The sequence below is a fragment of the Bos mutus genome, chromosome 3, assembly GCF_027580195.1.
Source record: "Bos mutus isolate GX-2022 chromosome 3, NWIPB_WYAK_1.1, whole genome shotgun sequence".
Lineage (NCBI taxonomy): Eukaryota > Metazoa > Chordata > Mammalia > Artiodactyla > Bovidae > Bos > Bos mutus.
This window is the reverse complement of record NC_091619.1, coordinates 102,118,995-102,135,382: the sequence shown is the minus strand read 5'-3', so window position 1 is coordinate 102,135,382 and position 16,388 is coordinate 102,118,995. Positions and strand designations below refer to the sequence as shown.

Here is a 16,388-nt window from a genome sequence, read left to right as displayed (position 1 = left end):
CCCGGGCAGTTCCTACCCTCCTCCTTGTCCCCCCAGCCCCCAGATTTCCTGGTCAGACCAGAAACTGGTCTACTGTGAGCTGCTGGCCTGTGCCTGAGCATGTTCCCTGCAGGCCTCAAAGGCCAGAATCACACCTGAGACCATGGAAACAACATAGATTCTGCAGTCAGAAGAACATAAAATTCCATCTGGGCAAGACATTGCCCTCTCTGAGCCTCAGTTTTCTCATCTGTATAATGGGATTAAAGTGTTGATGAGACCATCCATGAGCAGTCAGATGGAAGCAGCCAGCCCAGGCCCTGGAATGTTGCAGATCCCAAGGGCCCATCTACCTCCCCTTCTTGCCCCCTTCTCTTGCTTCTCTTCCACAGGTCAAGACCCATCATTCCCCTGCAACACCATCCTTCCAATCACCCCTGGCTCTCTCGGGGCACCATGAGGGTGGGACACACCCCTTTTTTCCTAGACCAGTGCAGCAGCCATGCCTAGACGGTCCACTCCCAACACCAAGGGCCATGATGGTGTTTCTAAATCACAGCTCCCCTCTTCTCCCTGGCTTCCCACTGTCACCAAGTCGAGGGCAAAACGCCTCCACTTGATGTGTAGAGCCTCCTCTGGACTCCTCACCCACAGCCAGAGGGTGTCACACTCTCTGCTTCAGCCCGTCCTCCTACTTTGGGCTTTTTGATGCCAGCCTTTGCTGTGCAGCCCCCATCTCTGTCCATCCAAATCCTCCCATTGATCAAGGCCCAGTTCAAACACCACCTGGTCTGGTAAGTGTCCCCAGACCTGGTCTCAGGGGCACCTTTTTCCCCGAGGAGCCTCAGAGGAACTGTGCCTGTGTCTCCTCCCTCTAGCCTGTGGGCTCTGGGGCCCATGGCAGGAGCTCCAGATGGGTCTCCTTCCGTCCCTGACAGCCTTTGGGAGCAGCGGTTGCTTCTGTGGTCAATGCCCACAGGGGGCCAGGGTTACTGGGGGTAGTTGCTGGGGGGATGAGGCAGCAGCTGGCCTGCCATGTGGGGAGCAGATGGTGAATGGAGCTCCCCAGGTGCCTCATCCTCACCAGGCCACGGGGATGTGAGATGACACTGCCAAGCAAACAACCAGACACACCCTCTGTTCACTCCCCAGCTGCCCCCCCAGAGCATCACGGGAGACATTCTGCCCACCCCAGCACCTGGGAGAGGGAAGGGCACCCTGAACCCCAACCTGGACTTCAGCTCGAGCCCATAGGCTTCACATTCCCACTCTGTTGTCCACTTTCCTTCTCTGTGAAATGGATGTCGCTGTAAAACAGGGTCTGACTCAGAGGCTTCACCCTTCTTCTCCTCCTTCTGCGAAGATGGAAGTCTGAGGGCCAGGAAGACAGGGCAGGAGGTACGAACCAAGCAGAAGTTTCAGCTTTTCTTTGGCACTTGGGAGAACTGGCCTCTGCTCTGGAATTTACAGCTTTGTGACCGCAGCTGCTGCCAAGCCCACCTTGGCAATGAGTCTGAAAAGCTGCGCCTTCCTCTAGGCTGAGCCGGCCTGCCCCATGCCCGTGTCTGTGCCTCCCTCTCTGTTGGCTAGGTGCCCTCATGCCGAGCACCATCAGGGCAACTGTGCCCGAAGCTTCTGCCCGCGCCCTCGGGAAAGTTGTGGCGTCTTAACCTCTCCGGGCCTCTGAGCCTCAGTGTGCACACCTATAAAGTGGGGCTCTACAGTGACTCTTCAGGCATTCCCAGAGCTGGTCGGAGATTCACATACATCCGGCTGTCTTCCTCAGGCAGTTCTGGGCTCTCGGAAGAACGTCCAGGACGTGTTTACAAGCGGGATGGGGAGCCTGTGAACTGTGGGCCGCACCCTGCTCCTGGCCACACAGATCAATATGGGAGTCTCCAGCCTCCCACCTGCGCTCTGCTCCAGGCCTTCCTTCATGGGGTCAGCTGAGGCCTCCCGCCCTCAGGGGAGCAGAGCCAGGCCTGGGAGGACTGGGTCTCGGGGCGCCCAACTTTAACAGGCACACTGGAACCATGCTGAGGTCACCCCAACCCAAGAGTTCAACAACCTCTAGGCCAAAAACGATGGCAGTCGGCAACCTCACAGGGTCCAGAGGGCACCCTAATAACGGGGAATCCCGGCAGCTGCCAGAGTGGGTAAGGGGTGGTTGGGCTGCAGGCCGGGGTCTGGTTTCCACACCCGTAAAGCACGTACCCAGACCGAGTGCTCAATCCTCACTCCCTGTTACTGTTGTGATTAGTTCAAATACCACAGCCTCTCTGGTCTTCAGGCTGCCCTGGTGGCTCAGACGGTAAAGCGTCTGCCTGTAATGCAGGAGACCTGGGTTCAATCCCTGGGTCAGGAAGATCCCCTGGAGAAGGAAATGGCAAACCACTCCAGTACTCTTGCCTGGAAAATTCCATGGATGGAGGAGCCTGGTGGGCTACAGTCCATGGGGTTGCAAAGAGTCGGACACGACTGAGCGACTTCGCTGGCTCACTGGTTCGGGTCTCCTGTGGGATCAGGGGTAGCCACTAAGTACCCAGCCTTGTGTGGGTACTGGGGCCGCTGCGGAGCAAGACATAGGCTCTGCTCTCAGGACTTTGCAGGAGAGGGGGCGGGACAGATTGGTAGATTTTATCAGGGGAAAGAATAGGAAGCTGGTGGAGCCCAGGGGACAGATATGGTCTTAATACAGGCTTGCTGGGGCTGGAAGTCAGTGAGGAAAGTCTTCCAGGCAATCCAAAATCTACAATATAGTTGTCATTGTTTCCATTTTTCTGATGTAGACACTGAGGCTCAGAAAGAGCACACCACTCTTCACTGATGAGCAGGGACTCTACCCCAGGGCTGCCTGGCTCCCAAACTGGAGCTATTCTACCAACATCAGGAATCCCCAACCTCTGGAATCTAATGCCTGATGATCAGAGGTGGAGATGATGTAATAATAATAGAAATAAAGTACACAGTAAACGTAAGCACTTGAATCATCCCTAAGCCTTTCCCCACCCACCCACCCTGGTCCATGGAAAAATTGTCTTTCATGAAACCAGTCCTTGGTGCCAAAAAGGTTGGGACCGCTGACCTACAGGGCCCCAGGTCTGGGCTCCTTCTTTTTGGGCCACTCCTAGGGAGACTTGGGATCCTGGGTGAAAGGTGAGCAGGGAGCTGACCATGATGAGCTTTGAATGCCAGGACAGGGAGTCTGGGCTTCCTTCTGAAGGTGTTGGGCAGCCACTGATGGGTTTTCACATGGGGAGGCAGATAGAGGTGGTATGGCCTGGAAGGCTATGGAGGTTCAGGAGTTTGTCAGAAGAGGTGGCCTTGGATGTGAGCGTCCCCAAACAACCCAGACTGACCCACTTGCCTGTAAGGAATGATGAGGGGTGTTGGGGTGCTGGGGAACCAAGACCACAGGACTCAGGTGTGGGCCTGGGGTGGTCCAGAACCCCAGGCTTCCAAGGGGGCCCCAAGATCCAGCAGCTTCAATGCAGGAGAGGAGGGAGGGGGCCTGGATCCACACCTGGGCCCAGGCTGGGCCAGGGAATTGGCGGGGAGAGAGAGGGAGGGTACTGGTTTCCATTTCCCAGGGAAGATGTCAGAGGCAGGGTTGGGTAGGGTCAGGCCCAAAGGGCTGAGGCCTGGGAGCCATTTCCTCTTTCCCACAGTGCGGAGCTATGTCACTGCCACACACCTAGACCCCCACCCACCCCACCCCTGGTGTGCACCAGGTCAGCCCTGGCTAAGGGCGTATGGGAGAAAGAGGCTGCAGGAACCAAAGCCCCCTCCCTTTACCCCTAATCCCATGGTGCCTCAGGAGGGAAAGGACTGAGAACCAAAGGGAACCAGAGACAGGGCTCCTCAGCTCACAGCAGCCTATTCAACCCCATCCTTGATGCTAAACTGAATCCCAGTCCAGCTCCCCATCCAACCCCAGTCACAGACCTGACCCCACCCACTCCTCCATCTCCGCTGCAGACTCAACTCCAACCTTAACCAAGCACAGAACCTGAACCTCACTCCAGCCAACCTCCATGTCAGGGACAGTCCCTACATCATCCTAGCCGCACCCCCAGTTCTAACCCTGACCCTGACCCTTACCCCATGCCCAAGCTCAGCTCCACCCTGACCCTGACCCAAACTCGAATTCGAGTCCTAACCTGAACTCCTTTCACTCTCTGCTACTTCATCTTGCCCTAAGGTAACTCCAGCCCCAGCTGGAAACCTATGAGTGGTCTTAACCCAGCTTCTACGCTAGCCCAGCTCAAGTCCACCCAACCCCAGTTCCAAAGGCAGCAGCAACCTCAGCTACACTCCTCCTGGTCTGTACCTGTGCTCACCTCCATCCCAGTCACAATAAATTCTACCCTGATTCTAGCCTTACCTTCAACCCAAACTCCATCCTTAACCCTACTGTACCCTGTCTATACCTAACCCTCCACTGGTGTTCACTCCCACCCAGCTCTCAGCTAGCAGAGGCCACCACATGGCTGTTCTGGATACGTAGACTTCAGCACATATACACACCCCTCATACACACTAACACACTTCAGTCCACACACACACCTCTGTGTACATACACACACACACTCTAGAAAAGGAGGGAAGTTTAGTCCGGTTCTGAGGATTAGCCTGAGAGCGCAAGTTAACCAAGTGTTTCTTGCTCCTCCCTGGGGTTGAACCCCTTTGAAGTTCCCTCCAATTTCCCCTTCAGTGTTGACTCTCCCCACCCAGGGATTCCCACCCCTACCTCTTTGTTTGGAGCCTCCTTGGCTTCCAGCCAGATTGGTTTGTAGATTAGAACAAAGCAGCTCCTGGGGCTGCCCTTCCTCTGTGTCCAGGAGGCTCTGCTCAAAAAGAATACAATAAACATGCACTCTGCTGGAGTACAGAGTTCATGGGGGTCAGAGTCTAGAGGGGCAAAGACGCACACCCAAGTAACTCAACTCGACCAGATCCCAGGTAGGGAATGTTATCTGGTTCTGTGAGAACAAAGAGAGGTTATTTAGCTGAGGATGCAGTGGGGGCTACTGGATCTGGGCCTTAACGTTTAAGTAGGAGTTCATCTAGTGATGAGGAAGGAAAAACCTTCCAAGGCAAATGGAACCACATATTCGAAGTCAGAATTGAGCTTGGCAGGAAAGGCCAGGATGGAGGAGATTAGGCTGAGTTAGTTGTGGGAGGGGGAGCAGAAAAAAAAAGGGATGCGGTGGAGGGAGAGGGGAGATGGTGAGAGAAGCAGGGGTCAAGGGAATCAGGAAGGAGGAGAAAAAACACATTTGAGGAAGATATGAACCTGCTGGATGGACAGGGCAGCAGACCCAGCACAGGATGAGAACAGACTGGCTCAGACCAGGAGGCTGATCCCCAGAGGGGCCAAAGGGAACCAGAAGCTGCTGCTACTGTTGACCAAAATAATGATAACTCAGAGGTCTGAACTGTGTGCTTTCTGCGTGCCGGGCATTGAGGTAAGCGTCTTTCTAACCTCATTAATTCTCACTCCCATGAGATATGCATTATCATGTTGGTTCCCAGAGAGAATACAGGGAGCTCTGAAGTTCAGAGATGGAAACAATTTGCCCAAATTCACATACATCGAAATGGGGCAGTAGATGGGGCTTGAACCCAGGCCTACGGATGACAGAGCGGAGTCCTCTCTCAAAGTCACAGTGGTTAAACCTTGTACCCGCCTTGGTTGTGTCATCTCTCAGGACTCGAAGCCCCCTTGAAACCTCCTCCTCCCCCCAGGCTGAATTACTCACATTTCCCCACTTCTACCAGGCCTATTTTACTTCCCTGCTATCCCACACGTGGCATTCTCAGCAAAAAATGGCCTTCTACCCTTGGCCCCTTCTCTAAGAAAATTTTCACCCATTCTCTAAAACCAAGTGCTGGCATAACCTCCTTTGGGAAAACTTCCTGAACTGCCCTGCCCCTGGGCTAGGTGAATGGCCCCTCCATTCCCCTTGCCCACCCACTCCCCTAATAACCCTGCACTTGCCCCTGCCTGGGCCACCCTCTTTAAGGGCTGGGTGCAGTCTGCAGCCCCACCCTGGCACAAGGCCTGGTGGTGAATGAATGCAGAACCCAGTCCAGTCGTGGGTTAAAGTGGGAATCCAGGGAGGGGCTGGGGCTCTGACGCTTCCCTGGACTGATCTCTTATCTGCCAGGGCGGTCTTGAGCCTTATCTGATTAGGATTGAATTGACCAGCAAGCAGCTGAGATGCTCATCAAGACTCCTGAGTTACTCAGTAACCCTGCCCTCTTTAAAAGTCCCAGTGTTTCCCCCTGGCATCCAGAACCAGTCACTCTTCTCTCTTGGGTGCTGCCACCATGAACACCTTCCTGCTGTCCGCCCTGTGCCTCCTTGGAGCCTGGGCCACCCTGACAGGAGGAGTCATCGTGAAGGTAAGTTCTCTGTCCCCACCATTTTCCAGACTGCTCTCTACCTATAGGGTGCAGGGCCTGTCCTCTGATAAAGCAACCCCTCCCTGGGGACTGAGGGTGCGGTATGTCTAAGGCTTGGCTCTGCCCCACGGATCTCCTTCTCAGTCCTGCCTCTCACACCTTTCGTTTTCAAACTCATAGAAAGATCAGGAAGAGAGAAGAGAAACAGTCAGGGAAACGCAGGTGACCAGCCAATTTACAGAGTGCTTGCCATGACCAGGCTCCACTGGGGCCCCAGGATCACTTTGGGAAGAAGAGATTGCTAGCCCCATTTCTTAGAGGTGGGGGGAAATGGAGCCTTAGAGTTTGTAATTTGTCATGGGCACGTGGTTGGGAAGTGAAGGAGCTCAGTTTCATTCCAGACCTTACTTCTCAGCCAAAGCCCTGACCTGGGTCTCAGAAATCACCTGGACACCCTGAAGGTCCTGACGGGAGGGTGTCCCTACTGGTGTGGATGCCAGCTAAAAGGCCAGTCTGGCACTCATTAGGGGCCCCACTCTGGCTCCACAGCCAGGCCCCGGGAGGCCTTTTATTGCTTCTCAAACATCAGCCAGGCACCAGGCTGGAGCTGGGGGCCAGGGGATCAGCCCACACTGCTCTCAGGCAGAGGTGAAGACAACCCGGTACAGCCACGTGGATTCGGGAAGCCTGGATCTGGTCCCAGCTCTGGTCCCCACAGATCAACACCATGGCTCCCACTAGTAGACACCTATTGTGTCCCTGACACTTCGTGTCTGTTTTCTCCATTCCTTATATAACATGCAGAACCTAGGCTCCCGGAGTGTAATGACCTGTTCATGATTCCAAAGCAAAACCAGGATCCAAGCCTAGTGTCTGGCTGTAAAGCTTGAACTCTGACTACCTCATATTGCCCCACGGCGGAGTACCTGGCTCCCATTTGCCGCAAACACTGCTCAAGTGCCTCTGGGCCGGGAGAGGGGTCACTTCTGGAGGAGGCAGTCAGGGAGCAGGCTGCAGCCTGGCCTCACACTCCGAACATGTCTCTCTCAGGATGGAGACTTCTCCTTTTCTCTGGAGTCGGTGAAGAAGCTCAAGGACCTCCAGGAGCTCCAGGAGCTCCAGGAGCCTAGGATCCCTAGAAATCCTGGTGGACACATCGCTTCCAACCTTTGTAGCTTGCCTACTTTTCCCGAAGAACTCAAGCCTCTTTGCAAGGAGTCCAACGCCCAGGAGATCCTGGACAGGCTGGGTGAGTAACCCTCTCTCTGAAGAGCCGGGGGCCCATGGATTCCCGGATTTGTAGCTCTTGAAGGAGAGGTGTGTTCTGATTGGTGGGATTCCGAGGACGGGCTCTACTCTGATTGGTGGGTCTGTTAAGCCCTCTGTTGTGCTTCTGGGTTCTTCTGGTCTCAGCTGTAGCAGCTGAGTAGACTCTTCTAATTGGCTGGCTTGAGTGGTACTTGTGTCCTGGTTTGTTGCTGAAAGCCCCGCTGGTCAGAAAGGACAGGCCTCGGTTTCTCCTGGGTGGCGGGTGTCCAAACTCTGGCTCAAGTGAGGGAGGGAGCTTTGGGGAAGGGAAGCTGCGCTCACGGGGCTCCATCTCTCCCGTCCAGGGGCCATCGCGGCGGATCCAAGCACGTGTGAGATCTGTGCCTACGCGGCCTGTGCTGGATGCTAGAACAGATAGTACTCCCTGCCTCCTGTCCCTTCCCCGCAGGGCGCTCCTCCTCCTCACAGCTCAACCTACCCCGAATGCAGGAGTGAGGAGAGAGCAGCCTGAGGGGTGCCCAGCCCCTGCCCCACCGGAGCTGCTGATGCTTCCTAAGATCCATGCCCACCCGCGGCTAATAAACCAGATTCCAGAGCCCTCTCTGTGTTGCGTTCGTTCCTTCTTTTATCCGTCAGTCTACTCATCATCACACTTTAGGGATGCCTACCCTGCCCTCACCAGCTCAGGATTCAGTGTGCTATGTGCAAGTATGCCACTCTTTCTGCCAAGCCAGCACCCCTTTGGGCTGCCTCCTTGCACAGACGCTGAGGGGACTTAAGTCCACCATCCATCAATGGGCAGGTGGAAACTCTGCTTTTCTTTCACCATCCTCGGAGTCATCAAGCCCACTAAACCACAGGAGAGCACCTGAGCTGCTTTGGATGACCAACACAGGCACGGAGGGGCTATGCGGTCAGCCCCTGGCTGGAGAGTGTTCAAGGGGCCTCACAATCTAGCCCCACATTGACCACTTAAGCGCTGCCTCCTGCCTGCCGCTGCCCCCCAGCCCCCGCCCCACCCCCACCTCCTACCCACCCAGCCCTCCCCGCCCCGCCCCCAGGGCCCACACCCCAAGCCATAGTTCTCACCATATCCTTTGTTCCACTTTTCACATTCCTGACCACATCACTCCTGCTCGGGGCGGAGTCCTCACCCCCGTGCCTCCTCTCAGAGGGCAGCCTTTCCTCACCCCTCCAGGAGGAGTCCTTATGCCCCCTCATCCTTGCTGCTCCCTGGGCCTCCCTGTGGATTAATGGCTTCGGAGTCTGGGGAAGTCCCTCTGAGCCCCGGGGCAGGTGAGGCCCGCCACGGGGCTGATCCTGTACACAGGGGGCAGGGCAAGCAACAGCTGCACCGTTTCGGCCCTGTGGTCCTGCTCAGGTCTTCCACATCCTGCGTGATGTTTGGAAAGTCGCTTTCCCACTCTAAGCCTCATCTCCTCCTCTGTAAAACCGGAATTGTAATTGTACTGACTTCCCAGGAGGCGCTAGTGGTAAAGAAACCTCCTGCCAGTGCAGGAGGCATAAGAGAATCGGATTCCATCCCTGGGTCAGGAAGATCCCTTGGAGAAGGAAATGGCAAGCCACTCCAGTATTCTTGCCTGGAGAATCCCATGGACAGAGGAGCCTGGTGGTAACAGTCCATGGAGTTGCAAAAAGCTGGACATGACTGAAACGACTTAGTGTGCACACACACAGCACACACACAGAAATAGTGTGTGTGAATGTGTGTGTAATGCAAGAAAAGTTCAGATGCAAACAGAATGCAAAAAGTGGTCAAAACAACAAAACAAAATACAAACAACAGAGAACGGTAGAGGGAATGAGGGAAAAGGAGGCAACCAGGGTCCTTCTTAGGGAAGGAAGAAGTGCCCGGGGTGATTCTGGCAGGATTCCCTGGGCTTCAGGAATCAGAGGGTGAGGCATCTTCAGGGCAGAGGTCAGTAAGGCTCTGTGAATGGGGAGAGAAGGCAGGGCGTTTGCATTGGCCCTTGGAGTTTGCACTGGGATGGATGTAATTTCAAAATCAGTGTGAAGGGAGAGAGGCAGAAGGCATTTCAGAAAATGGATGGGGTTTAATGCAGACACAGAATCAGGAAGGTCCATGGCACTGGCATGGTTCAGCCTGGATGATGTAGAGCCCAGGAGATGCACAGGGCTGGGTTTGAGCCTGATCTTATCATTGATAGGCTCTGTACCCTTCTCTGAGACTTGGTTTCCTCATCTGAGAATGGAGATGATAACAGATCCCTCCTCCCAAGGTTGCAGGGGCACTTGATGAGAATGGTGGTGGGGCAGAAACACTTAATGCTCCCACTCTGAAGCCACACTCCGTCAATTCAGGCATCGCCCGTTACCAGTTGTGTGACTTTTGGCAGGTTAGTTAACCTATTCATTCCTCAGTTTCCTCATCTGTAAAATGGGAATGACAAGAATCCCTACTTTGTAGGGTTGAGTGAAGACTAAAATGGGTAATAGAGGAAAGGCTTTTAGAGGTCCCTGGGGGCCCATGTGAGCACTTTGCTGACGCTGTTATTATTTCTGTGCAGATGGCTCCACCATGTGCCTCGCATATAGTAGGTGCTCACTCAGTGGCAGTTGCCTTTACTGCCTCCTCCCCTGGCAGGTGGGAGATGAGGCCAGATGGTGCTGGGCTCAGGTTAGATATGAGAGATGGTACTGGGGAGCCTCAGAAGGGTAAGGGGCACTGTTGGAGCAGTGCTATGGTGTACATCTGGCATGGTGGGCATAGAGAGCCTGCAGGGTGCAGGGCAGGGAGGAATCTCTGGGCTGGCAGGGGTTGTAGGAGTTGGGAGGCAGTGATGACAGAGGAAGGAGAGGAGCCCAGAGAGATGTAGGAGGCCTTGCAAAGGCCCCCAGGCCTCCGTGAAGGGAGCAGAGGAAGGAGCCAGAGTGGCCACTGGCCTCAGGCAGCTAGTCTGGAGGGATTCACCATGGCCATGGCCCTGGGATCTGTGTTCAGAGGGCACAACCCAAGGGTTTTCTCCTCTCTGGTTACCTGGGACAGAGGCCGAGGAGGAAGCCACCCTGGGAAGCCCTTCTTCCAGGAATCCCCAGCCTCAAGAAGAGCTCAGAAGGCCCTTGGAGGAAGGCGGTGGCTGCAGGGCATCCTCCCTTGGATGTCCTCAGCTGTGGTCAGGGCCTGGGGTCACAGGGAGGCAGTAACATGGCAGTTCAGAGCAGAGACCCTGGCCCAGACTTCCTGGAAGAAGCCTGCTTTGCCATTGTGCTGAGCCTGTGATGCCGGGCTCACTAGCCCTCTCTGTACCTGGGTCCCTCACTCATAAAGTGGATGTGATAATAATGAAGTATCTGCTGCACTGGACTGTTGTGAGAACTCAGTGAGTTAATATCTGCAGAGAGTTCAGAGCAGTGCCTAGGGTGTAGCAGATGCTCAGGAGATGCTGGGATTATTAATATTCCTCGGGGCCACCAGGGTGAAGAGAGGGAAGGAAGGCCTCCCACCTGGAGCTGGCCAGATGGTCCTGGGGAGCCCAGGAAGGAGGACAAGGGTGCACTAAGGCAGAGGGGGTTGGGGGGCATGGGCAGAATCAGCCCAGAAGGTGCACTGAGTGGCTCTTCTCTCCACCTGTCCCACCCCACTCCCACCTTCAGGAGAGAGCCCCGTTCCTCCTCCCATTCTCTCCTCTTCTCCCCTCATCGTCCCCCAACTCCATCAGGAGCACAGAAGCTCTGGCTCTGTAGCTGGGCCAGGCCCTGAGCTTAGCTTAGGGGTCAGATGGGTCTGGGTGCTCTGTGCCTTCCCAACTCTGTGATCCCAGGCGACTCATTTCCATTCACAGCCTCACTCTTCCGATATGAAACAGAGCTTAATGAATCAACTCCACAGACAAGGAAACCAGAAAAATGCCTAACTCAGGGGTTAGGGAAGCTAACCTAGGGAAGTTCTGCTTAAGCCTCCTGGGGATGAACAAATGGACGCCTGCCTCCGAGTGTAGGTGGAGAATCTTTATTCAGCAGCAGGGCTGCTCCAGGAACCAAACTCTTCTCCAACTGTGGTTCCAATTGCTTTGCACCAGATCCAGCTGTCGGGCCCTGGAGGAAAGGGGATGACTGTGGTGGTGGGGACCCCCAGAGCCTGGATGGGAGTGGAGGCTCTGAAGGCAGCGGACTGGTGGGGGCAAGGTTCCTGGGTGAGTTCAGGGCACCCAGGCCATCTCAGCTGCAGCCGGTACAGGCAACATTCACACACAGCTCACAGTCGTCGTTAGCGATGGTCCCTGGGTGCAGGAAAACACTTGTCAGCTGAACCTGAAACATCTGTGGTCCAGAGAGTCACTGACCAGGCAGCCAGAGAAGGCCTGCCTCTGAGAGGGTCTGAGGGAGGGGCCTGGTATTTTTGTCACAGGTTGAGAGCAAGAAAGTTTAAAAGCAGAGTGAGAGGCTTGGGCTCAAGTCCCATGTCCTGTCCTCCTAGCAGTGTCTGGGCGAGTCACTCAAACCCTGCCTGAGTTTTCCTGCCTGCTCAACAGACAGTATCAGCCTGGCCAAGGGGTAGTGAGGATAGCAGGCAGGCAAAGGGATTGACCCAGGGCCTGGTACTTAGTAAGTGCTCAGTAAATCCTGGCTACTAGAGATGATCATACTAAGTGAAGTAAGTCAGGCTTCCCTGGTGGCTTAGAGGTAAAGAATCCCCCTGCCAATGCAGGAGATAAATGCTCAATCCCTGGGTTGGGAAGATCCTCTGGAGAAGGAAATGGTAACCTAATCCAGTATTCTTGCCTGGGAAACCCCATGGACAGAGGACCCTGGTGGGTTACAGTCCATGGGGTCACAAAGTGTTGGACAGGACTAAGGGACTAAGCAACGGAACAACACCCATCAGACAAAGACTATCACCACAGAACACCACTTCTATGTGGAATCTAATTTTAAAAAATGATACAAATGAACTTATTCACAAAATAGAAACAGACTTACAGATACCCAAAACAAACTTATAGTTACCAAAGGGGGAATGAGGTGGGAGGGATAAATCAGGAGCTTGGGATGAGCGTATACACACTAGTATACATGCATGCGTGCTCAGTCACTTCAGTCGTGTCCGACTCTGTGACCCCATGGACTGTAGGCCAACAGGCCCCTCTGTCCATGGGATTCTCTAGGCAAGAATACTGGAGTGTGTTGCCATGCCCTCCTCCAGGGCATCTTCCCCACTCAGGGATTGAACCCATGTCCCCTGTGTCTCCTGCACTGCAGATGGATTCTTTGCCCCTGAGCACCACTATATATAGGACAGATAACCAACCAGGACCTGCTGTACAGCATAAGGAACTTTACTCAATATTCTGTGATAACCGATATCAGAATCTATAGGTTATAGATTAACCTATATAGATATAGGTTATAAATTCAGGTTACAGAGAAAAGAATCTGGAAAAGCAAGAGTGAATAGATGTATATGTATAACTGAATCGTTTTGTTGTATACCCAAAGCCAATACAACATTCTAAATCAATGATACTCCAATAAAATCGAAAGGAAAAAAAATAAGTGCTAGCCAGTTCCTGCATTCTCCTGATCAGCTGTTTCATCCCGCACATTTCAGCTTAGATGTCACCCCCTCTTGGAAGCCTTTCAGATTCCCTTTCATGTCCCCAGACATGAGCCATCTCTCTCCTGTGTCCCCGCTGTGCCTCCCTGGTCGCCCCATGTATTGCAGAGATTTTTATGGATCCTTTTCCAGTGTCCCTTCCCCCCGACCTGTTAAGTCTTGGAGGAGGGCTGATTATCCCAGCCAGGTTGCTAGGGACTGAAGGGGCTCCTTGAATGGCTGATTTCAGCGCCCTAGCCGGGAAGGGCAGGGGCTGAGTTTCTTGAATCTCCCTATTCTCAGCCACTAGGTGCTTAACAGAAACCTCATGAGGTAGAGGACCTGGGGTGCAGGGAGGCGAGAACATGAGGGTCAGGTGGCTCCGTGGGGGAGGGGGGACTCACTCAAGGCCTGGAAGATGCTAGCTACATCCTTAGAGGCACAGATGGGCCGGAGGTCCAGCGGCAGGGCCGGGTGATGGCACACAGAGGGCTGGGGACTCTGGTCTTGCAGGCCGGGGCTGGGCACCCATTGACCCACCAGGTCATTCAGCTGCTTCACCGATTCCAGCTGGACCTGGAAGCCTTGGTACTGGAGGAGGAAGGAGACCTCAGGCATCTCAGCCTGAGCAGGGAAGGGGGCAGGGTGCTGCCAGGAGACCAGGGAGCATCCCTGTTCTCATGGAGTTGAAAAGTTGAGGCGTGGAAGACCACCTGGCAGGTGGGAGGTGCTGCCTGACACTTCACATCCCCCTGTGCCACAGGCGAACTGGGAGATAAGGTTGAACAAGGCTGTGATCATGGCGGTTCAAGGCATGGGCTTTGGAGACGGGGCTGGGGGGGACTTTGATTCAAATTCCACCGGCTGCCCGTCTCTTCCCCACTCTGAACCTCATCTGACAGAGACAGTCACACTCCACTCCTCCCAGGTGCCTGGTACCCAGGCACCACCCCCCCCCCCACCCCTGTAACTGCGTGATTGCCCCTGAACCAACATGGAAAAATGATGGCAATGCCTAGTCCAGCTGGTTGGCTCCAAGGCCAAGGCTGCAGGGGGAAGCTGACACACCCCACCTCAGAATTTCCTTATTCCTTCCCCAGGATGCCCAGTCGAATGTGCTACCCAGGAGCCCAGTGGCAGCTTGCCACAGTGCAGGCAGGCCCTGCCTCCATCGATGGACTCCTTTTAGCCTCACAGCTGCCCTGAGAGGAGACCTGCACCCCTGCTGTCTTCTCCTGGGGCCTTTCTGTATGCTGGGGCTTTCTCTTCCTGGAGCAGTCCTGGTCCCTGTGCCTAGATCCCTCCTGCTCATCCTGCAATGTCAGCTCAAGTTAACTCTCTGAGCAAACTTCTCTGGTGGCCATCATCCCCTCTCCACCCACACGTGGGAGGATACACAGAGTCGTGGGAGCATTAAAGAAGTCTCCCTCCCCTTCTGGGCTCTTCAAGGCAGGCACTATGTCTGATTCCCCATCTGACCTCTGACCGGGATGGGCTCTTGAGGAGAGCAACGCAGAATGACCACATTTATTGTTATCATTACTGTCATCGCTGTCATTGGCATTCTAGCTGCTTCCACCCACCTGCTCTTTTGGCCCCTGTGGTGTGATTGGGTGTTGGGCTGAGCCCTGGGTCCTGGACTGTCCTTAGTGAGTTTCCCAGCATTCCCTCTCCATCCCAGCCTCTCGCTGTGGGGACCTTCAGGACAAACCTGGATGTAGACTGACTGTGTGCCCTGCAGCAGCATGAGGAAGACCAGGGCAACCGCACACAGCAGGTACCCTGACACCGCCCTGCTGGCCATCTCGCTCTCTCTGTGTCCCGCCGCCGTCCACCTGGCTCCCACCTGCTTCCTCATCTGGCAGCTTTTTATAGGCTGGCCTCCAGCACCCTGGTCACTCATTAACTGGCCAGTGAGGGCGGGGTTGACAGCTGGCTGGCACCCTGACAAGCCCAGGGCCCACTCCCAGGACGGGGGTTGGGGCTGATGGGGGTAGAGAGGTCCAGAGAACACAGGAGCATGATGCTGGGTTAAGTGCCTGCCTTGTGTGCAAGACATTTTGCAGGTGGAGTGAGGGGAGACCGTTTCATAGCCAGGGAGAGCGAGGCTCCAGAGGTAGAGCACCTGGTCTCAGGTAACAGGGCCAGTCGATAGTAGAGTGGGGACTCAGGCATCTGCCCCAGTTGAGCCTAGGGTTTTTCCTCAGGTCAAAAGGTGCAGGCAGACAGGTGGGCAGATATCAGGCTGACCTCAGGGTTCTCCATCCCTAGATCTTGTGTCTCTCATCTCCTCTCCCCAGTTTTATTGAAGGACCATCCTTGTGATCAGTGCCTGCCCAGCCCCTCATCCTGCCTCTGCTGGCCATCTCCCAAGTGATGGGTACACCTGGGCCTGGTATCGTCCATCTCACCTGTCGATGCCTTTTAGAAGCCGAAGTCCTAACCTGGCCTGGAGGAAAGAGCACCTGCTTTGGGAACAGATTGACCAGGGTTCAAATCCTGATCCTGCTGCAGCCGAGTGATCTTGTCAAGTCGCATCAACTCTAACTGAGCTTAGTTTCCTCTTCCATCACAGGGGCATTGTGACAGGACCCACCACATGAGGCTGCTATGAGAGTGATGAGGCTGGCTCCTCCTGAGCTCGTCCTTGTCTGGGGGTAACGCATGCCACTGAAGGTCCCTTGATCTCACAGCTGCCATTCGAGGCAATGTGTGACCTACCATCTCCGTGATGGAAGGTTGGGTCAAAGTCCGCAAGGGCGTCATCACCACCGCCAGCCAGGACAGCTGTCAACAGTGCCCATCCCATGGCTCTGCCCTGCCAGGCACGGAGCCTGGCATGCAGGAGGTACTCCATGCTTAACGTTGAACTGAAGCCCAGATAGCCCATCTGGGTATTCCGGGCCCACTCTCCAATTTGTGGCTAAAATCTGATGTCACTGTGTTTCCTAAGGCTGATCCTTTTTGCAAAAGCTTAATCCCATCTCATGCTTTCAGGGCTGCTCCCCACCGGTCTGCATGCTCATCCCCTTCTTTCTTATCTTGGGATGAAATGGAAAAAGTTTGAGTGAACTTTGGTATTCCCATTGTCTTGCTTTGAATCCAGACTTTGGCCTACTCTTCTGAGTACAAAGAATTTGATAGACTCTTACATGAC

General features: G+C 54.7%; 2 protein-coding genes across 2 annotated transcripts; one reads left to right on the top strand and one right to left on the bottom strand.

Annotated features, from left to right (window-relative positions):
• The first annotated feature begins 6,312 nt into the window (after positions 1-6,312).
• On the top strand, positions 6,313-8,065 carry GUCA2A (guanylate cyclase activator 2A). The gene is made up of 3 exons (XM_005888966.3): positions 6,313-6,387; positions 7,438-7,636; positions 8,001-8,065. Exons 1-3 carry the CDS (start codon positions 6,313-6,315, stop codon positions 8,063-8,065), a joined length of 339 nt encoding a protein of 112 aa, XP_005889028.1.
• A 3,791-nt stretch (positions 8,066-11,856) lies between these two features.
• Positions 11,857-15,035, bottom strand: GUCA2B (guanylate cyclase activator 2B). Its single transcript, XM_005888965.3, has 3 exons — positions 14,943-15,035; positions 13,636-13,822; positions 11,857-11,918 (listed from the first exon to the last, which is right to left on the bottom strand). Exons 1-3 carry the CDS (start codon positions 15,033-15,035, stop codon positions 11,857-11,859), a joined length of 342 nt encoding a protein of 113 aa, XP_005889027.1.
• Positions 15,036-16,388: the final 1,353 nt, after the last annotated feature.